General features: G+C 46.1%; 1 protein-coding gene and 1 non-coding gene across 2 annotated transcripts; both read right to left on the bottom strand.

The window, feature by feature from the left end:
- Positions 1 to 6,629: 6,629 nt before the first annotated feature.
- Positions 6,630 to 6,705, bottom strand: TRNAT-GGU (transfer RNA threonine (anticodon GGU)). Its single transcript has one exon. It is a non-coding gene; the product is annotated as a tRNA-Thr (tRNA).
- A 9,629-nt stretch (positions 6,706 to 16,334) lies between these two features.
- Positions 16,335 to 21,343, bottom strand: LOC136382895 (NUT family member 2G-like). The gene is given in 7 exon segments (XM_066352299.1): positions 16,335 to 16,994; positions 17,518 to 17,634; positions 18,073 to 18,356; positions 18,820 to 18,956; positions 19,435 to 19,563; positions 19,911 to 20,619; positions 21,196 to 21,343. Coding segments are annotated over 7 exon segments (2,184 nt in total).
- Between the last annotated feature and the right edge of the window lie 893 nt (positions 21,344 to 22,236).

The following is a 22,236-nucleotide window of genomic DNA, read 5'->3' as shown; positions in this document are numbered from 1 at the left end:
TTCAGAAATCTGCTGATCTTTGAATTTCCACTTATACAATACAAACCAATAGGAAACTGTGCATAGGACGGCTTGATCCTCAGTATTGTCGGGAGGTAAGCTGGTTTACTTGATAAAGAATATTCCAAAAGGATCTGTGAATCTTTTCTCTAGGTCCAGTCAGTTCCTTTGGAGAATTACTGCTTATACTCCTGCAGTAGAGACAGGAAGGGTGCTCAGAAAACCTATTTCACCTAAGTGCCTTGTTTTCAGCAGAGCACCTGGCTCCCCATCTGCTGTGTCTGCTGTTACCTGGGTCTGGAGAGTCTCAGGTTCCCTAAAGACTACATTCTTACCCACTGGAAGGGAGGAAGCAGGGATGGGTGGGTGGGGCTGGTGAGGAGGGCTGTGCGTGGAGACAGACTCACTCAAGAACACAGACTTTCAATCAGGACCTCTGCTCTAGGCCCCAGCCTCCTAGCTACTGGTTAATGGCAATATCCATGTGCACCCCTTTCCAGAGTTCTGTACCCCTTTCCTGGGTACACTGCACATTCTCAGGTTATAGCTTCTTTGACTCTGCTGGAGCAATTCCCATTTCTCTGTTGCTTTCTATTCTCCCAAAAATGTGTTGATATTTCTTATTCATTGCAGTTATATACCCAGTTCATCTTGACTTGTGGGTTTACATCTATCTATCTATCTATCTATCTATCTATCTATCTATCTATCTATCTATCATCTATCTGTCATCTATCTATCAATCTATTTTTTTTTTAATTTTTCTGAAGTTGGAAACGGGGAGGCAGACTGACTCCCACATGAGCCCAACCGGGATCCACCCAGCATGCCCACCAGGGGCAATGCTCTGCCCATCTGGAGCATTGCTCTGTTGCAACCAGAGGCATTCTAGCGCCTGAGGCAGAGGCCATAGAGCCATCCTCAGTGCCCGGGCCAACTTTGCTCCAATGGAGCCTTGGCTGCGGGAGGGGAAGAGAGAGACAGAGAGGAAGGAGAGGGGGAGGGGTAGAAAAGCAGATGGGCACTTCTCCTGTGTGCCCTGGGCAGGAATTGAACCCAGGACTCCTGCACACCAGGCCGATGCTCTACCACTAAGCCATCTGGCCAGGGCTCTATCTATTTTTTAATATTCTTTCACTGTCATTTCCTTCATGTTTTAGATGGGAGAAGATATAAATTTGTGTTCTTCACTTACCATATTTAACCAAAATTCCCTTCTTCTTTACTTGAATTTCAGAAATCACACAAAGGGGATTTCAGGAACAGAGAGGACCATATTCATAGCTTCTGCTTAGTTTACAGGAAAAAAAAGTTTTCTTATGTCTCTTCCCCCTACCCCTAGAACAACCGTACTGGGGAGTTGGGTCTACTGGCCTATAGGACCATTCTGTGCCTGGGCGAATGGGGCCAGAGCCAGAGACCCCTCAGAAACCGTCTCCTCATGAGCAGCTGCTGGGACATCAGGCATAGGAGAAAGGGAGACAAACTTTGGGGATGGTTTTTGTGTAATTAATTGAGGTATGGAGCAGTAATTTTCTTATTCATCCATAACGCTCATACTCCAAACTGCCCCATCACATTTATTAAAGGGAGAAATAAAAAACAAAAACCAAACCAGGGGTTACACTTTATGGAAAGCCGATCTAACAGTAAGGTCTTCACATGTGCTTTTCCTCTTGTCTGACTCACTCAACACAAGGGTGTGCTGTTAGCAGTGAAGAGTCTTCAACCGCTCACGAGGTGTCCTGGAGAGACCTGGACAGCGCAGTGTGTTTTATAAGAAAGCGGTAACTATATAAATAACAACAAAAAACAATCAAGACTTATCCATTAAGATAGTGACATACAGAAAATATTGTAAGATCAAAACGACCATAATAAAAATCTACCTGTCCCACAAAAAACTCACAGATAAAACCCACTTCCTTTTTTTTTTAAACCGGGGAGAATATCTTGCTTTGAGTGGCTGAATTTCAAAGATCTGTAAGAGATTTATTAGGAATTAATTTGTGACTACAACATTTTTTTAAATGTCTGCAATATTCATTAAATATCATTGTTATGCTATGAAAAATACAGTGACATCAACAGAGAATTAAAAACAGGGCTTATTTACACTTTTACTTCTTTTCAAGCAAAGCTTGGTAAGCTTTTGGATGCCACCTGAAACATGAAGGTTCCTGTTATAGATTGAATTGTGTCTCCCTCCAAATTTATATGTTAAAACCCTAACCTCTAGTACTACAGAATGTGACTGTATTTGGAAATAGGGCCTAGACAGAGGTAAGTAAGGTTAAATGAGGTCCTATGTGTGGATGCTAATTCAATGTGACTGGAAGCCTTATAAGAAGAGAAAATTTAGAAACCCAAAGATACCAGGGATTTGTGGACACAGCAGAAAGATTGTGTGAGGACACCGATAGCAGACAAGCCAAGGAAAGACCCCTCAGGAGTAACTAAACCTGTTGACACCTTGATTTTAGACTTCTGGCTTCCAGAATTGTGAGGAAATAAATTTTTTTCTTTCTTTCTTCCCTTCTTTTCTCGTTTCTTTTCTTTTTCCTTCTTTCCTTCCTTCCTTCCTTCCTTCCTTCCTTCCTTCCTTCCTTCCTTCCTTCCTTCCTTCCTTTCTTCTTCCTTCCTTCCTTCCTTCCTTCCTTCCTTCTCTCTCTCTCTCTCTCTCTTTCTTTCTTTCTTTCTTTCTTTCATCAATGAAAGGTGGGGAGGCAGAGACAGACTCCCACATGCACCTCGACTGGGATCCACCTGGCAATTTCACTAGGGGGTGATGCTGTGCCCATCTGGGGCATGCTCGTTGCTCAGCAATCAAGCTCTTCTTAGAGCCTGAGGAAGAGGCCATGGAGCCATCCTTAGCACCCAGTGCCAACTTGCTCCAATCAAGCCATGGCTGCAGGAGGGGAAGAGAGAGAGAAAAAGAGAAAGAGAGAAGCAAGAAGGGGAGAGGTGGAGAAGCAGATGAGTGCCTCTCCTGTGTGCCCTGACAGAGAATTAAACCTGGGATATCCACATGCAGGGCCAATGATCTAACCCCTGAGCATCCAGCCAGGGCCAGAAATAAATTTCTGATGTTTAAGCCACCCATTCTGTGGTATTTTGTTATGACAGCCCTAGCAAATGAATTCAGTTCCTAGATATGTCCTCTACCATATTTGAGTATAAATATTACAAAAGCATAGAAATAGCGAGAATCAGATACTTCTGAAAACCAACTTCTGCTACCTAATAGCTGAAAATCAGGTATTAGATCATGATTGCTAAGTGTATACACATGGAACCACTTTGGCCCCCGTCACCCGTGAGTTGAAGATCTAAGGTGTTGAATTGGTTGGACCGGCTTTCAGGATGGGAAGGTAGAGCCTCAGACTCTCTCAGGAGTCTCTCCTAAGTTAATCATGGCAGAGGAGGGGTGTGAGTGTCTGGAAGGCCCCAGCATGATGAGCTTGTCTGAAATGAAAGGTCTTTAAGGAGAAGGGAGGAGTGTAGATTGGGGGAGTTTCCTGGTGGTGGGTGTCCCTGATGGAAATGGATTCCGGGATCCAGTCTCCTCTTTCACATACCAACTGGCATGAAGAAAAGCAGACCTGGAGGTCAGAATACTGCAGTGGACAGCTAGAGTAATGTCTTCTCACCAGGAGATCTTTTATTATTGGCAGAGCCTCCTGGTGGCACCTGGGTGATCTTCTGTCTATAATTTTGGCTGAGTGAGAAAGAGAAGAAAGCACTGCATTCATTGAACTAGATACTAGAAGTGCTTGCATTTGGGCAACTAACTGGGTTGAGATGACAACTGAGCTTTGGCTTGTTTGCAGATGCAGGCATCATGATTGCCTGTTGACACAATGCATCAGAAGCCAGCAAAGACAGTCAGGGCATCATGTTTAGCCTGCACTCACCATCACAGAGAGTGCTACCCTAGTACTCAATGTTGATCAAGGTCTTAGATCCAAAGAGTAAACAACAAAGAAGAATACAATTGGGGAAGGAGGGAATGAGAGAGAGAGAGAGAGAGAGAGAGAGAGAGGAAGATTCAGAGAGAAACAGCAAGAGGTACAGAGAAAACAGAGACATGAAGACAGAGGGAGGCAGAGAACAACCAGAGAGACTGAGCAGAAAGAACAAGTAGAATCACAGGCAAAGCAGTCATGGGTTAGACCTAAGATCTCCTCAGATTTTCATGAATCCACATCTGATCTGCTCTCTTCTCTGCCTCTGATCCCATTTAAACTCATGGAAGTATCGTAGCTTAAGAAAGCCTGTGGAGTTTTGCACTTGTGATGTGGTTTCTAATGGATACCCTGTGAATTCACTAAGATAGAACAAAAAGAGTATGGGAACTCAGTTCAGATGTTGAGGTTTTATTTATATAGGGGTTTATGCCTGAGATTTATCCATGTGAAGTGAATGTCTCATTCAGTCAGTAGAATCAAATAAAGAACAAAAATCTGAGGGCAGCCAACAAGACTGGGAGCAAGAAATGTTCATTCTTCCTAAATGAGTCTTTATTGCAAGAGGGCTGCTTTTTCCATGGTGCTTGTTAAATGCTGTATTTATGCTGTGTATTTGTATACAGTGGGATTAAGGGATCAAACTGAATTACCGATGATGGTTGCTTGAAGGAGTGTTTGACTAGGAGATTTACACAGCGTTCTTAATAATCTTTTTTATTTATTTATAGAATGCTGTCATTCCAAACGTATACTGCAGCCATCCCTTAGGAGAGATGCTTTCTATTTGAGGACCACCAGCTCTGCATGTTGATTGGAAAAGAGATAAAAGAGCATCTGGCCACCATAGTACAGCCTGCACGTTCCCTCCCTCTTCATTATGCAGAGAGCTGATGCCATTTTTGCTGCTCTCCTATTTATACAAATAAAGAGAACGATTTGGGAAATATGTCATGCTGGCATTAAAAACCACCAGTCTTGCTGGGTTGAAACATACACTTCCATTAACAATAATTATATTGTATAATTAAGGTTTTGGTCCCCTAAGTCTGACTCGGAAGCTTCCTCAAATACCGATGAGTTTATGGAAGACATGTTAAAATGAATATTTTCCTCCCATTACCCCCCTTAAATTCCCCACCCCTCACCCAAAAGTCCTACCAGTACCTGTGCCAGTGACTTGGTCTGCGATGAATGTGGTGTTCAACTGCCCTCTAGTGTAGCTGTGGCTGAGATTAAGATAAAAATAGAAAAGCAGCTTTGAAATGGCAGATGCTGGCAAGCAGAGTCATTGGTGCATTTTGTGCATTTATGGGGCTCCTGTATGGGCTCCATGCAAAAGAAACTAAAGGCAGCCAGAGGAATAACCCCTCCAGAATAAGCTATCCATGTCCTATCGCTGTGCTGCTCTTCGTCATTCTTCTTGTGGAGCTCTCTGGTTAGGTTTTGGTGGAAATTTCCTGAGATTTATGCAGTCTTGGCACACACATATGTGCAAACAGCCAAGGGGAACGAGCTAATGAAGTTCAAGCCCTTGCACGTGGGAGCACCTTTTGACCCTGCGGCCTTGGCACGTTTCCCTCTCCTAGCAGCTGGAGAGAGCTCTGACCTCTGTCTCGTCAGCGAATGCTGGTGTTGGCAACAGTACTGAATTTGTAAGGGCAATGAACACAGTGACAGGGTTTAGAAATGATGGATTATGACAACACTCCCTGCTACCAGGTTTTTTCCTTTGATGACCACCAGGCTATCAATAATAGTCTCCCCAGCCAAGTCCTACATTTCTACTTGTGGTCAAGACTAAAGAAAAAACAAATAGCTGAAAATCCTACAGCAGACTCATATCTTAACCAGGTGAAAAAGTGTTGGCCTAGGTGCCCCAGTGACACAAATCAGGTATAGGGGAAGAAGGAGATAGTTAGAATGAGGCACACCTGAATTAGTGACACCAGTATGGAGAGATAGAAGTCTAAGTAAATGGGGTTTTGTCTTCCGGTTCTCTCTGGTGGGGATCTATCTGTGAGCATAGAAATGATTTGAAGATCAAGGAAGATTATCTTTCTAACTTTGTGAGTCTGCACATTCTGAAAAAAGTGGTGGCTGAGAAAGTTGGGCAAGTGGCTGTTCCATCATAAGTAGTATGTGGGGGCTTTTAAAAATGAGACAACAAGCCCCAAATGGAGTTGCTTTTGCTAAGGCCCACATCACCAAACTGAGACTTAATGATAGGTTTGGCAGACATGATTCCATGTCTGGGATTAAACCAGTCAATCAGAAATTGCCTGATGAGCAATTAATTGGGTAGCCTGCTTGGTAGACCCCTGCCATCCCAGGAAAGTGAAGTTCCAATAACCAAACTGCTTTTAATTTTTTTTTTTGTATTTTTCTGAAGCTGGAAATGGGGAGAGACAGTCAGACAGACTCCCGCATGCGCCCGACCGGGATCCACCCGGCACGCCCACCAGGGGGCGATGCTCTGCCCCTCCGGGGCGTCGCTCTATTGCGACCAGAGCCACTCCAGCACCTGAGGCAGAGGCCAAGGAGCCATCCCCAGCGCCCGGGCCATCTTTGCTCCAATGGAGCCTTGGCTGCGGGAGGGGAAGAGAGAGACAGAGAGGAAGGAAAGGGGGAGGGGTAGAGAAGCAGATGGGCGCTTCTCCTGTGTGCCCTGGCCGGGAATCGAACCCGGGACTTCCGCACACCAGGCCGATGCTCTACCACTGAGCCAACCAGCCAGGGCTAATTTTTTTAACTCATAAAATGTCCTTGTTTCCATTTCCTTATGCCTATAAAAAGTCTTCCATTTTGTGCAGCTCCTTGGAGATCTTTTCTGTCTGCGAGATTGGAGGCTGCCTGATTCACGACTCACTGCGTAAAGCCAATAAGATAAATTTTATTTTATAACAATGTGTATATTTTGTAACAATGCATATATGTGTTTCCTCGCTGAAGGGTCAAAATCAGGTAGATTTTCTTCTTAGAACTGTAGGATTGTGGAGATATAATCCCTAGGCAGGCTGGCAAATAACACATGATTCTGTATTTAGTTACTCTTCAAAATCTCTAGGGGAAATATGGCTCAGACTAGAAAATGGAAGTATGTTGAAAATGGAAATATGTTAAATTTTTGGTAGATTTCCTATTAATCTGGAAACATGATTGTAAGGACGGTGGCTGTGTCCATGCAGGTTCACACTGGATTCGGGCAGATGGTAAAGTATCTGTGGAGCTGGAAAATGGTGGGCCATTCCGTTTATTAGGGTCTTGCAACAGCAGATGAGCAAACAGGCAGGGAAAACTGCTTCCCTCTCTCTCTCAGGACTCACAAGCAAAACAGGTGGGAGAAAAAACTCCTTCTCCAGCAAGCGATAGATAGCAAACAATGGCCCCTCCCAAGTAGGCAGGCAATCTGCAGTTTACAATCTGCTGCCCTGAGGGCAAGCACCTGCAGCCCCACACAGACTATACACACATGATGCTGCACCGTGCTCATGCACCAACTAGGCAAAGTATAAGCGAGCAAGCCTAACATACTTGTAACACACTTGTGTGCCCAACAATGATCAAGCTGCAGAAGTGAAAATATTAAGGGGGTTGAACTGATATAGATGGACTAACTTATGCTAATATTAAGGTGAATAGTGTAAGATGAGCTGTTTTGGAAAATCTTGTGGCAGACATTGTGCAGACCCAATCACTTGGAAATCAGATAATCCTGAATGGGTAGACCAATGACCCCTTTCTCAGGAGAAACTTAGGGCAGCTGCTCAATTGGTACAAGAGCTTGGACACATTGAACCATCTAATAGCCCATGGAATACACTTCCATATTTTGATCTTGTTGCCTCCTGGATTATCAAGGGGCATAGGCGACCCTTACAGCTTATAGGTTTTGAGCCTCAAAATTATTGTTGTTCCTTTTTTCAAAGGATCAACAACAATGGCTCTGGGAAACTTCCACTAAATGGCAAATCGCTTTTGCAAATCAATGGACAACTTTATACTGAAACTGTCAACTTAAAATCAGCTCAAAGTCTAGAATTATATGCCATTATCATGGCTTTTCAGCATTTGCCATATTCCCCCTTTAATCTATATACAGACAGCAAATATTTACTTATGGTGTTTCCACTATAAAGACTGCTGTCTTAGGGACAAATGCTGATGAACTATTTCAGCAGTTCCTCCTTCTTCAAAGACTTGTATGTCAACATAGAGCTCCATGTTTTATATGACATACTCAAGCTCACTCCATGCTCCCTGGAGCTTTAACACAAGGGAATGCCCTCTTTTCTTTTTTTCTTTTTTTTTTTTCTGAGGTTGGAAATGGGGAGGCAGTCAGACAGACTTCCTGCATGCGCCCGACTGGGATCCACCCAGCACGCCTACCAGAGGGGGATGCTCTGCCCATCTGGGGCATTGCTCTGTTGCAACCAGAGCCATTCTAGTGCCTGAGGCGGAGGCCGCAGAGCCATCCTCAGCACCTGGGCCAACTTTGCTCCAATGGAGCCTTGGCTGCAGGAGGGGAGGAGAGAGACAGAGGGGAAGGAGAGGGGGAGGGGTGGAGAAGCAGATGGGCGCTTCTCCTGTGTGCCCTGGCCGGGAATTGAACCTGGGACTCCTGCATGCCAGGCCAATGCTCTACCACTGAGCCAACCAGCCAGGGCCTAGGAATGCCCTCGTTGATCAAGCTACCCAAAAGAAAATTATTTGGAGCAACCATGACAGATCGAGCAATTCAGTCTCATACTATTCATCACCAGAACACTGCAGCCCTGTGTAAACAGTTTCAACTTTCTCGGGAAGCAGCACGGCAGATTGGGAAATCCTGTCCGAGGGGTCCTATACTACAATCTTCCCCTTCATTTGGAGTTAACCCTCAAGGACCCCTACCAGGACAACTTTGGCAAATGGATGTTACTCATATACCTTCATTTGGCAAACAGTCCTATGTCCACGTTACAGTGGATACCTATTCTGGATTTATAGTAACCTGTCAGAACAGGAGAGGCTGCTAAGCATGTTATAGCTCATTGTCTGCATGCATTGTTTGTTCTATTATTGGATTTCCTAAACTGGTTAAACTGACAATGCTCTTGCATATGGAGCAAAAGCATTTACTGTATTTTGTCAAACCTTTTGAATTATGTGTATTTCTTACAATCTTTAAAGTCAAGGTATTATTAAAGTGTACCCAGCAAATATTTTAAGGTCAATTTAAAAAAATTTAAAAGGGGGGAGTCATATCCTGGAACTCCTATGGGTCTACCATATCATGCTTTTTACCTAAAAAAAATTTTTAATTTCTTTTGAATGCTGATGAACAGGAAACACCAAATCTTTTTCTCCTGCAAACTACTACCTTCTTTATTTGATCCAGCTAATAACACTGTTTTGTCTTTTTCCAAATAGCTCCAGATATATGGAAAAGATTTATATAGGCAGATGGGGATCCTCAAACCCCTCAGTGAGATCCTCTGAGCATGGCCTTTAAGATACCAAGAGCCAGAAAAAGCCCAATAGAAATCAGGGGAACTACCAGCTTTTATGATATACCCTTAAAGGCTCCAACACCCCAAAGGGGTCTCATAGGATGCCATCTGGGTCCTGCTTCAATAGTGAAAAAGAAGGTCATTGAGCTAAAGCCTGCCAGACTTACATGCCTCTGCTGTGATGAAGAGGGACACTGGAGGGTAGGCTTCCCCCTCGCTCCTCTAAGGGAGGGTTCAGTCTCTTCCAGCCCTGCTCCAGCCACCTATGACCTAACCTTGCCCAGAATGCTGGGGTTTGGCACTGAAGGCTGAAGGTGCCCAGGGCCATCAGCCCCATCTACGACACTGTGGACAAGCCTAGGGTATTTCTTCCAAGAAGCAGGTAAACTGATCTCACTTGCACAAGGGCCACTTAACTATGTCTTGCCTGAATAGTCAGGTTTTTTATTCTTCCCTCGAAGATCTCTGTTGTGGGTGTTGATAGTCCTATTTTCTGCTGCTTTGTTTAATATATAGTGTTTCCTTTATTCCTTCTACCTTAATGCCCCACTCATATTTCAGGCTGGGACCTACACCTAATTTAGAGCTCTCTTTCCCCATTTTTCCAACTTCTATTATGAATCTACCTTTGCCACCCAGCTTAGTGTACCCCAAGGTTCTCTTTACCACACCACAGTCACAGAGCTCCAGGGAAAAGCAACCTGGTCTCATCTCTCCAGGCAGAGGAGAACAGAAGCTCAATCTCCACACATGCTGCAGATGGCTTTTCCAGTCTACTTGAATCATTACCAGCTAGAAGCAGCGCTCATTGAGACTTGGATGTGAGCTGCAAAGTATAGAAATGTGACAACAATTCCAGTGCCATGCGGACTTTTCCTGGATGTTGACTTTTCCTGGACTCCTGCTCCTTGTGACAGCTCATAACAGACTGAACTGGGGTTGGGTTGCATTTTTCAGGGATTTGACATGGTGTTGGGGCCAACTTGGACTTGGTGAACATGTTAAGGACACTACTCTTTTATGGATTCTTGCTGTATTTGCCAAGAGTTTGCTTAAAGGCTTTAATCACTGTAAAAAAAAATAGAAAACTGGATAAAGAAGATGTGGCACATATACACCATGGTATACTATTCAGCCATAAAAAATGATGACATCGGATCACTTACAACAAAATGGTGGGATCTTGATAATATTATATGGAGTGAAATAAGTAAATCAGAAAAAAAAAACAAGAACTGCAGGATTCCATACATTGGTGGGACATAAAAACGAGACTAAGAGACATGGACAAGAGTGTGGTGGTTATGGGGGGCAGGGGGAGGGAAGGAAGGAGAGGGGGATGGGGGAGGGGCAGAAAGAAAACTAGATAGAAGGTGATGGAGGACAATCTGACTTTGGGTGATGGGTATGCAACAGAATTGAATGACAAGATAACCTGGGACATGTTTTCTTTGAATATATGTACCCTGATTTATTGGTGTCACCCCATTAAAATAAAAATTTATTTATTAAAAAAAAATCTTGTGGCAGAAACAATTGATTCCTTATTCCAAATCAACCACCTCTTCTTCCTTCCTAGGAAAATACTGCATTTATTTAGAAATTGGGTTTACAGGAGTTCCAAACACCTTTCCGTAGCCCTAGAGGTAAATGCTGATTACTATAAGACAATTTAGGGTAGTGCACAGGAAGCCTCTGGGAAATATCTCCCTTGAAACAGATAAAGAGGACAGAGGAATGGCTTCTTCTTTGCTGGATGTTGTGTCTGCATGCACCAACTGGAATTCTCTAGCCAAATTGCAGATACAAAGGAGTGCTTTGACAACCTGCTGATCCTAGCAGAGTAGAAAGATGCAGAGCACCCAGCTCCTGGGAACCGACCACCTCCAGACACTTTGCTACATAAATACCATAACACATTTTTTCTCATAGCTTAAGCCACTTTTTGTTGGATTTTCCATTACTTGCAACTGAAAACATTTCCATGGATAGAACCACAGTTGGAAACAGTGGGCAATATGAGTGTTGTCTTTGAATAATTAACATAATCAGAACACTGTACTCATAAAGCAGTTACATAAAATGAGAAGGTTGAACGATATAGTCTGTAAGCTCCCAATTAATTCTAACACTATGCTCTAAATCCTTGGGATCTTCCTTTCATGTAAGAAATTAATTATATATAATTAATAATGTATAATATATATATTAATGTATTAATGGGCTAAAGTATTGACCAAACTTTGGGCACTGTGAATGAAATATTCTTTATTTGCAATTCACGCACTTGTAAAATTTAGACATTGGAATTCTCACTTTACAATGCAGAGACTGAAATATATTGAGACTTCTGACTAAGCAGACCAACAATTATAATTGACAAGAGAACTGTAAATTGTTACGAATAAATGTATTTTTGAGTGACCATATTCTATTTAAGAATATTTGTCAAAAGGTCATCTTTAGCCAAGCTATTAGTGTATGTCATTTTCCGTAGGTGGAGTCTTCAAGTTTTTCTGTAAACAGTATCATGTCATCTGCAAATAATGACAGTTTTACTCCTTTCCTATTTGTATGTCTTTTATTTCTTCTTGTCTTATGTCTGTAGCTAGGACTTCCAGTACTATGTTCAATAAGAGTTCTGGAAGTGGATATTCTTATCTTATTCCTTCTTTTTAGGGAAACACTTTTAGTTTTATCTCATTGAATATGATGCTGGCTGTGTGTTGGTCATTTATAGCCTTTATTATATTGAGGTATGATCCCTCTATTTCCACTTGCTTAGATTTTTTATCATAAATAGGTGCTGTATTTTGTCCAATGTGTTTTTTCATTTAATGGTATCATCATATGATTTTTATCCCTCATTTTGTTTTTGTGGTATATATCACATTAATTGATTTCTGAATATTGTACTAACCTTGCATCCCAGGAATCAATCCCACTTGATTATGGTATATAATCTTCTTAATATATTGTTGAATTCAATTTACTGATATTTTGGTGAGGATTTTTGCACCTATATTCACCAGGGAAATTGGCCTATAATTTTCTTTCTTTGTAGTAACTTTGTCTGGTTTTGTAATCAGGATAATACTGGCTTCACACAATGAGCTTGGGAGCCTTCCCTCCTTCTGAATTTTTTGGGATAATTTGAGAAGGCTATATGTCAATTCTTCTTTGAATGTTTGGTAAAATTCACCTGTGAAGCCATCTGTTACAGGACTTTTGTTGCTAAGTGGCATTTTTTAAATTTTAATTTTAATTTTATTTATTCATTTTAGAGAGGAGAGAGAGAGAGAGAGACAGAGAGAGAGAGGAGAGAGAGATGGGGGAGGAGCTGGAAGCATCAACTCCCATATGTGCCTTGACCAGGCAAGCCCAGGGTTTTGAACCAGCTACCTCAGCATTTCCAGGTCGAAGCTTTATCCACTGCGCCACCACAGGTCACGCGACATCTGTCACCCCATTGATCGCCAGGGTTGATTCGGCTGATCTGGCCGGCTAGGCAGGTGTCCCCTTCCTCCCTTATCGCTCCATGTACATCCCTCCCGAAGCTGCGTGCTCGGTCGAAGAGGACGACCTTCCCTGCTAGAGGAGAGGACCGTTCTTCAGTCAAGGATATACGAGCAGCTGAGCTCCCCTGCTAGAACCTCCAAACAAGTCTCAAGCTAAGAGTCTTTTGATTACGTGTTCAACTTTATTAGTTGTAGCCGGTTGGTTCAAATTTTCTGTTTCTTCTTAATTCAATTTGGGAAATTGTATGTTTCTAGGAATTTACCCATTTCTTCCAGATTATCCAATTTGTTTGCCCATAGATGCTCATATTATTTAAAAATCCTTTGTATTTCTTTGGTGTCAGTTGTTACTTCTCTTTCATTTCTGATTTTACTTATTTGGCTCCTTTCTCTTCGATTCTTGAAAAAGTCTAATTAAAGGTTTGTCAATCTTGATTATCTTTTCAATGAACCAGCTCTTGGTTTCAATGATCTTTTGTATTTTTTTCGGACTCTATTTTATTTTTTTTCTACTCTGATTTTTATTATTTCCTTCCTCCTACTCACTTTGGGCTTTGTTGTTCATTTTATAGTCCCTTTAGGTATAAAGTTAGAATATTTATTTAAGATATTTTTGCTTACTGAGGTAGGCCTGTATTGCTGTGAATAGTCCTTTCAGAACTGCTTTTACTGTGTCCCACAGATTTGAGGTGGTCATGTTTTCATTTTTCTCAAGGTATCCTTTGGTTTCGTCTTTGATCTTATTTTTAAACTGTTCATTGTCTAATAACATGTAATTCAGCCTCACGTGTTTGCTTGTTTTTCAGTTTTTTCCTTTTAATTGATTTCTAGTTTCATCCTATTGTGATGGGAGAAGATGCCTGATAATTCCAATTTTCTTGAATTTATTAAGACTTATTTTCTGTCCTAACATATGGTCTATTTTAAAGAATGTTCCATATGCATTTGAAAAATATGTATATTAAGCTGCTTTTGGGTGAAATGCTCTGGAAATCTTAATCATTATGTCATGTCTTTTTTTAAATTATAGCTTTTGTTTTAAAGTCTGTTTTGTCTGATATAAGAATTGCTACCCCAAATTTTATTATTTTCATTTCATTTCCATTTGCATGAAATACCAAAGAGAGAATCTTAAAACCATGCCCTAGTATTTTATAAAGACTAATGTGCAAATCTCTACAAGGTTCCATATAGCCCATGGAGCTGGAGTCATCCATGGTTGAAGTAGTGATGGACCTTCAGTCGACCTTACTGCAGGCTTCAGGGTGATTTCATGGTAAACAGACCTTACGGGTGGGGGGGAGAACAGGTTCTGCCTTGTTCTGGGAACTGTTCATCCAAACAAGGGCTTAAAAGGCAGAAACAGGTGCGTGAGGCCTGGCGCAGAACCACCCAAGGGCCCAGTTGACTCTGATTGTAATGATGAGGACCCAGCACATACAGGGATGGAGCAAGAAGTTTCCTTTAAGCAGAATCTCTCAGTATTTGTAACAGTCCGGAGAGGGGGATGTGTTCCCTGTTTCACCATGAAGTCTCTGAGAGTACAGTAGTTACAGGACTAATTTGCACCAGTGAATGAAGGGTCCAGGCTCTGTCCTTCACCCTCCACATTTATATCTACTCCCTGCCACCCTAGGCAGGGACACATTGGGTGGCACATGAAAAGGATGCTCACTTATGAGGGTCACAGCTTTTGGATCAGCCCAGAACATACACTGATTCTGTCACAACCTCTGAGCCCATTTCTCTGTGTTAATGCCCAGCTGGACAGGGAGGGGGCAGAAGCTAAGGAAAGTGTGGCCAAAATGAGAAGTCTCCTTTAAAAATGTCTCAGAGGTTTGGGAGATATGGGTGCCGTCTCCCAAAAGGAGCAGCAGCAGAGGAGAACCTGTGGGCTGACCTGACCTGCGATGCTATGGTTGGTTAGGGTCCTGATACGAGTCCATTCTCACGCCAGCTCTTCGAGGGTTGCCAGCAGAGAGCCAGGTCACCTGTGGAACTGGATGGCTTCAGCCCCATCCCATCACTGCTGTTGGACTGCAGCTCTAGGCAACATGTTTGCATGAAGTAGCTCAGCAGTCCCAACCCAGCCTGAACCCAGGGGAGGAATCTGAACTTAAACATGGGGAATAGACATTGGCTGGGAAGGAAGAGCATGAGGTCCAGGGTGTGGCCATGTGAGATCGGAGAATCTGACTGGACCTGGGGCATGACTGTTTGGAGAGGGATCTCTGTGGCTCACCTCTTGTCCTTGAGTCTTTGCTTATCTCACTCTTATATCTGGAGTTCAGATCTTCTGCTTCGACTGTGGAGTCAGTACCAGTGCCCACAGCAGGGTGACCGAAGCCCCCTCCCTCAGCCTGGACCTCCAGCTCCTCCCAGCCCTGGAGGGGCACACACCTTGCCCCTATTGTCCCTGCTGGTTGTGCTGTGCTTGTGAAACTGGGTCACAGTTTGCCAATGGAAACTATTTCCCATGTGAATATAAATCTATGTTGACATTTGTGCGTTTAGCTAAGGTTGGGAGGGAAGGGACAGTAGTTGTGATGTGTCCTTGAAAACCCGTGGTCCCTGCCCCGTCCCCCAGCCACAGCAGATGGATCCTCCCCCTACAGTGGGACAAAATGCTCCCACACAGAAATCCCACAAGGGACTTGGTATTGTCTCCACCCACTGTCATTTTTCAGGCACGCACCGTTAACAGGTGTCCCACACACTCTTCTCACCCTTTGCTCAGCTGCACGGCCCCCACCGCCCTCCACATTCAGTCCTCTCCCTGAGACTAGACGACTCTTCTGTAACGAAGCACAGAGGCAGACAGTCGGTCACTGAGGCCAGCCCTTCCCTCTCTGGTCAGGACACTCACACAGGAAACCCTGGAGATGTTGAGAAGCGCCCAGCCCAGCTGCCTAGCGGCTTGCAGAGGCCCCTCACCCAGTCTGACCTTGAGAGTAGAAGTGATGGGAGAGTCCCAGGGGATTGGAGAGCCGTGTGCTCCCAGATGTAGTAAAAAATAGTCCCGATCAATCTGAAGGAAAAAGGAAGGGTCACCTGTGGATCCATAGTGTCTGTGACCTCCTGCATCCTTCCTTCCTCTCAGGTCCCCTTCCCAAGAAGCAGCGCAAACCTGAGTTTGTAGACAGTGGCCCACAGAGAATTTTCAAACTAAATCACCTTTATTCAAAATTGACACTTAATGCCCCCAAATGTTGCTTCTATACCATCCTGTCCCACCCCCACCCTAAAGGTAATGCTCTCCTCCCCTCCCTCCCTCCTCCCTCCCTCCCATGTTAACAAAATAGTGCATCAGCGCTGGGATGACAGGGGCTCCTTGTGGGTACAGCCAGGTGACATCTAGACTAGGCCCGCAGGGGACTGGCAGCTGCTCCATACAGGCTGCACGGCCGCTTCATCCAACTCCCAGTGACAGACTGGTCACACTTCCTCTTCCTACACTTGGGAGCCTGTGGAGCGGTGTGGCTGAGACCTAGTCTCTGAGGGAACTGGGACTGGGCAGCTCCCGGAAGCCCCCACCGTCCACCATCGGTAAAGCCAGAGGCAGAGACAGGACTCAGAGAGAGTGTGCAGGGCAGCAGGCTCTTAGGGGAGGCCAAGAGGAAGGCCAGGTTGGGAAGGTCCTCCTCATTCTCATTGGCCCTGTCCACTGGCCCACGTGACTCCCTAACAAGAGAGGTCTCTCTGGGAGTGGAGACATCTCTGGGTCCCAGTCTAGAGTAAGTGGTGCTGTGACCCTGGGGAGCAGAACAGGGCCATTGTGCGTCGTATGGAGGGCACTCCTGTTGTCCTGTAGAGACAGCAAAGGCTGTGGGCCTGGACAGGGCGGCATCTGCTCGACTGCGCCTTTGACGGTACTTGAAGGCAGTCTCTGGGTGCCAGGTGTTGTCATTGACTCCCTGCTGGTAGCTGTGGTTGTGTCTTTGGGCCTCCTGGCTGTCCTGGGACTCAGAAGAACTGGGGTCCAATCGAGGTGCATCATGATTTTGGGGTGCCTGCACACCCTATAATGAGAAGGACAGTGAATGACTCGGCACACATGTGAGAGAGGAGGAGGAATAAATGGTGGGACAATGGCACTGGGGAGGAGGAAGCAGTGCGGTGACAATGTGACTCAAATCCAAGCAGATACCTGGCTCCCCAGCTGTCCTCTGTACCATATTCCCAGCTTTGTGCCCTTCCCTTACTTTGGGCCTCCCCATCCTCTCCTTCCTATCACCCTCCTTTTTCTATAGTCCCCTCCTTATCGTCCTGCACTGCACTCATCCCAGAGCTAGACTCTCAGCATGCCATGCCCACAGGCAGAGCAGGGGTGAGCAGTCATGTGCTCCTGTTCTTGGTTGCTCCTTTCCCAGGTGTACCCGGGTTCTCCCTCCCAGGGGTTACCCCTCCCCCACTGTACCAGTAGTCCCTCTCTCCCTGATTCACCTGTCACTCCTCCTCTAACTCACATGGGGTCCTGTCCTCTCGTGACACACTTGGAGTCCCCCTTCCATCTTCCTAAGTTCCCGTCCTCCCCTGGCTCACCTGGATGGGAGTGAGTCCTTCCTCCTGCTCCAATGTCTCCACTTGTTCTAAGAGATCCAGGGATGCTTCTGGCGACAGCAATTGTGCCAGGAAATGAGGGTCAAAGACCTCTTCTACCTGAGACAGAAAGAAGAGGCTGTAAGCACCCTTAGCAGTGAGAAACCCATGAGTCAGCAAGACCTGGAGGAAAAGTAAATAAGCTCGGACCCACTCCATCCTTTCACATGATGTGGGTGATTCATACCATCATAGGTGATTCATATCATCTACACACACACACACATACACAAGAACACATACAACACATACACATATCAATACAAGGGCACACCCACCTATGTACACAGAGAGCACATACAACATAAACCACATACATCATACACGTACACACGACATGCATATGTACACACACTGACACACTCACACCCACACAAGCACCTAACTCAGGAATGAAGAATAGAGCTTAATCCCATTCGCCTGGGCAGAACCCAGGTCTGGATGTTAGAGTTCCTCCCTCTGGAATCCTGCAGACCCCAGAGCTCTGAGCCAGCCCACCTTGTTGGCAAAGTCTTCCTGGGAACACAGCTGATTAAAGTAGCTCATGACGTCTGGGTCCTGGGAGGGCCCATTTTCTTGCTTCTGCGACTCCTTTCTGTCTTCTTCCCGTTCTCCACCGGGCTCCACTGTGGCTGAGTGGGTCAGTCCCTCCAGCTCGTCCATGATGTCCATGTACTCCTGCACAGCCTCAGGCGGGATGTCACAGGGTGACTGGGTACCCCGGAGCTCCTGGGGTGCATGGGAGCCCTGGGCCTTAGGTGTGGCCACGCTGGAAGTACAAGCTGGGGAGAGAGGGAAGAGGAGAGGGAATGAGCAAGTCCTGCTTCCCCTTCTGAGCATGCGCTGGGGAGGGCTGTGTGGGGACATTAACATGCATGAGGCTGTGCCATGCCCCCTGAAGTCATGTGATCGTGGAAGGGGTGAGGTCAGAGGGGGCGTCCAAAAGTGTCAAGTGTAAATGGAAGATGTGTGGAGCCATAGAATCTCCAAGGGTCCCCAGCAGGCTGCTTCTTAGCAGACTTAATGCTGGTCCTTTGACAGGGAGGTGGGAGAGGGGTGATGAATGTTGACCACTTCAGGCCCCTGGTGGAAAAGGGCAGCTGACATGCTTGCCCTCATAGGTATTTTTTGTTTGAGTTTTGAAAGAACAAAGCCCCTAGAAGAAAGGGGACCAACATGGGGACAGTGGCCTGCCCTGAGCCCCAACCCTTTGAGCGTAAGCTCCTGTGGGAAGAGTTGTCCTACCTGGCTGTGGGCCAGCCATGGGGGCTGGAAGCCCGCAGGAATCAGGTCTTGGAGGGGCTGGACGAGGTGGGCCCTGAGTCTCCTGCATCCACTGCACCTTCTGATTCTGCTTCTCTTTTTTCTCAAGCTCCATGAACCTGGTTCGGGGGGGAGGGAGACACAGGCTGTGCTGAGAAGGTGACTGCCTGGGCCCAGCACAGCCAGCAGCTGATGGAGAGACAGGAGAGCAAGTGCCTTGGGCTGTCCGGGCCAGCGCCCCTGAGGAGGCCGGCAGGTGGCAGGTGAGTTCACTGCCCGCACAGCCCTCTGGTCTGGTCCCTCTGTTCTGAACACATTCACCCAAGCCTGTCCCAAGCCTTCATATCAAACAGGTGAAGGGTAAAGATAATAGGAGGGTAGAGTCAACAGTGGATGTAGAACTGAAGCCATGCTCTGAGGATGACAAAGAGGTTTACAGTAGAAAGAAGGGCCTCTAAGTTGTGGGGATCAGGTGTTGACAAACAACCTCCCCTGAGTATTCTCTGATGAGCACTATCAGAGCCAGACACTGCCCTGCCGACACCCCACCTCCCATTGCCCTCACCCCAATTGTCAGGACCCAGAACCACGACTCACTCTGCTGCCATATCATAGAAGAACATCCGGTCATAATTGCTTTTGCGGTGCCATTCCTGCATGGCCTGCCCTATTCCCTCCTCCAGCGTCATGGTGGGCGTCAGGCGACACAGTGACCGGAGTGTTGGCCTGTAAGACCTCAGAGTCAGTTACAATCTCTAGCCCGGCCTTCAGCCACTCAGCCCACGCAGCTCTTTGAGCACACACCCCGCCCAAGGCATAACTGAGTGCCACCAGATGAGGGAGGAGCTGTCCGTGTGTGTGAGACCAGCTTTCTGAGCTAGGTTATCGCTTCATATTCCTACCATCATGAATGTGGACTTGAAACTGACCATCCACTCACAGTCTACAGCTGGGACACCACCCTCAGACTTTCCTTCCAGTGTCCCAGGATAAGCCGGCCTGCATGTCCACCCCGTGAGCTCTTTCATGTGAAAGCTCCAATGAGCCCCCATGTCCCTGCCCGGAGCACTCACATGAGGAAGCAGGAAAGAGCGTCTGCATCAGGACTCTCAGGGAGGTGCCTCCGGGCCAGCACCTTGAAGCGCTGCCAACGCTGGAAGTTCTCGTAGGTGCTCTTAGAGTCATCCAGCGAGGCCTTGGCTTGGGAGGTGGCCAGGCCACCCTCCCAGGATGCCCCGTTAGACTGTGGCCCAGAGTTCCCTGGGAGGATGATGGGGGCCAGCTGGGCAGCTGATGGTGGAGCTTGAGGAGGAAGGCTGTGACACCAGCCTCCCTCGCTGGCCTGGGCCCTGCCAACAGCCAAGGTGGGTACAATCATCTCCACCGTGGAGGCTTCCAAGAAAAGGGGAGCAGGACACACAGCACCCCCAGTCAGGGCCCCTGGAGCACTCCAGTTGAGGGGGGCCTGAGTCAGGATAATGATGTGATTCTACGTAGGCTGTGGTTCTCCCCCTTCTGACTTGGTCTGGTCCATTATATTCTGAGCCCCTGTTCTAATGGGGCCATGACCAGCATCTCCTGCCACTACAGGTGTCCTGGGCAAGGTAGGAAGCGCCAGGGTGTGGCCAGGAGGGAATGATGTTGTCATGAGTGGTGGCAGAGGCCGCTCCCAAGGTGGCCGGTGTGCAGGGCCAGTAGTGGGCTTGGGCAATGGCAGTGCCATGAAAGGAGTCATGGAGGCACCAGGGTTCCCAGTCACATCCGCTACCAGCACTGCAGGGGCTGTTGAGACAAACATGGAAAAGCGGTGACTGGGGGAGGAGAATCAGCAAATAGGACCGAGTCACTCTGGGTCCCCTGTAGCCACTGAGGAATCTGAGTGGAGAGTCTCAACAGGATGGGCCATATGGATCGGGGAAAGAGTGGAGATTATAAATGTCCTTAATCAATGTCATGCTCTGATGTCCAGTTCATAATTATTTTAATAGAGAGCATGCTCCCTGTTCACCAAGGCTTCCTGACCATGGTCTGCCAAGAAGCAGCCCCAAGCAGTATGAGTCTTAGATCCTCCATAGTGATTCTGGCAACCCTGACCCTGTCGTGTCAGACGATGTCTCCAAGACATGGCACCGGGTAGAAATCTGCTCTGTGGAAAATGAACTTAGGTAGACACACCAGGAGTCACGACATTCTCCAAGGTAATTTCAAGATACCCAAAGGGTCTTTTTGAAAGGCAGTGTCTACAATATTAGGGCCCTTCTCCTCCTCCTCATTCTTCTTTTTCCTCAATAAAAATTGCTCTCTTTTTTTCTTAGTGTTGCACAACAATACAAAAACACTTGAGTAATATCTCTTTACAAGAAGTCACCAGTAATCCCATATAACACTTCACACACCAGCCGGGCATGCACATGGTGACAGAACCAACAACAGCAAACACGTAACGACTCTTAGGCTTTCCTGACACCGACCCTGCTGAGTAAGAAAGAGGCTGTTTGCCATTCATGGCACCGGCAGATTCTGCTCTGTGGCACGTGACCCTAAGCAGACACACTAGCAGTAGCGACTTTCTCCAGTCCTTTGGAGACAGTCAAAGGACCTCCTGTGAAAAAGCAGTGACTAGTCTATTAGGGCCCTTGTCCTCTTTATACTTCCTTTTGTTTTGTATTCTTGCATAAAAACACAAAAACACTTGAGTAATAGCTCTCCAGAAGAAGGCGCCAGACCCACTATTACCAATATCACACAACATCCCAGCATGGCGTGCACATGGTGTCAGAACCAACAACCGCAAACACGTAACATGGGCCCAGCACTGCCACTCCTTCCCCAGTTCTCAGACTAATGGCTACCCTCAGGAACTCTGTTCCAAGGAGAGGGGTCTTTATGTTCCTTAGTTTCTGTCAGTTCACAGCTGATGAAAGCTGTAAAGAATGAGAAACTGCCTAAGGAATGGAGAGTACTTAGGTTGTCAGTGGATTTTCAAGAAAGTTCCACAGTTGCAGTTATGTTAGATACATCATGGGACTGTAGACTGTCCATGGTCCTCTCCCTTCTGGCCCCCCAAAATGGAAATTGAGGACCCAGTAAAAACTAGGTGAGAGAAAACAGTACAAAGCTATTTGGAAAACCTCCCTGTTCAGAGGAACTGAAGCTCACCCTAGTCCAGGAGAAAGAGCTATGCACCACAGACACCTAACTACTCAGGACAGGTGTCACAGGACATTTACTTATGATACACAAGATCTCCTTTCTGCTTCTGTGCTACTCCCCTGGTCCCTTTTGCAAAGAAATCTGCCTTCACAGATGTTCCATGGGAAAACCCACCATGTCCCACATCTGTTTTTCTGTCCGTGAAGCAGTGACATGGAATTTGAGCAAACCCTGATCTCACAGGGA

The sequence above is a fragment of the Saccopteryx leptura genome, chromosome 11 (assembly GCF_036850995.1).
Source record: "Saccopteryx leptura isolate mSacLep1 chromosome 11, mSacLep1_pri_phased_curated, whole genome shotgun sequence".
In the NCBI taxonomy this organism is placed as follows: Eukaryota; Metazoa; Chordata; class Mammalia; order Chiroptera; family Emballonuridae; genus Saccopteryx; species Saccopteryx leptura.
This window is presented reverse-complemented; position numbering and strand designations above follow the sequence as displayed.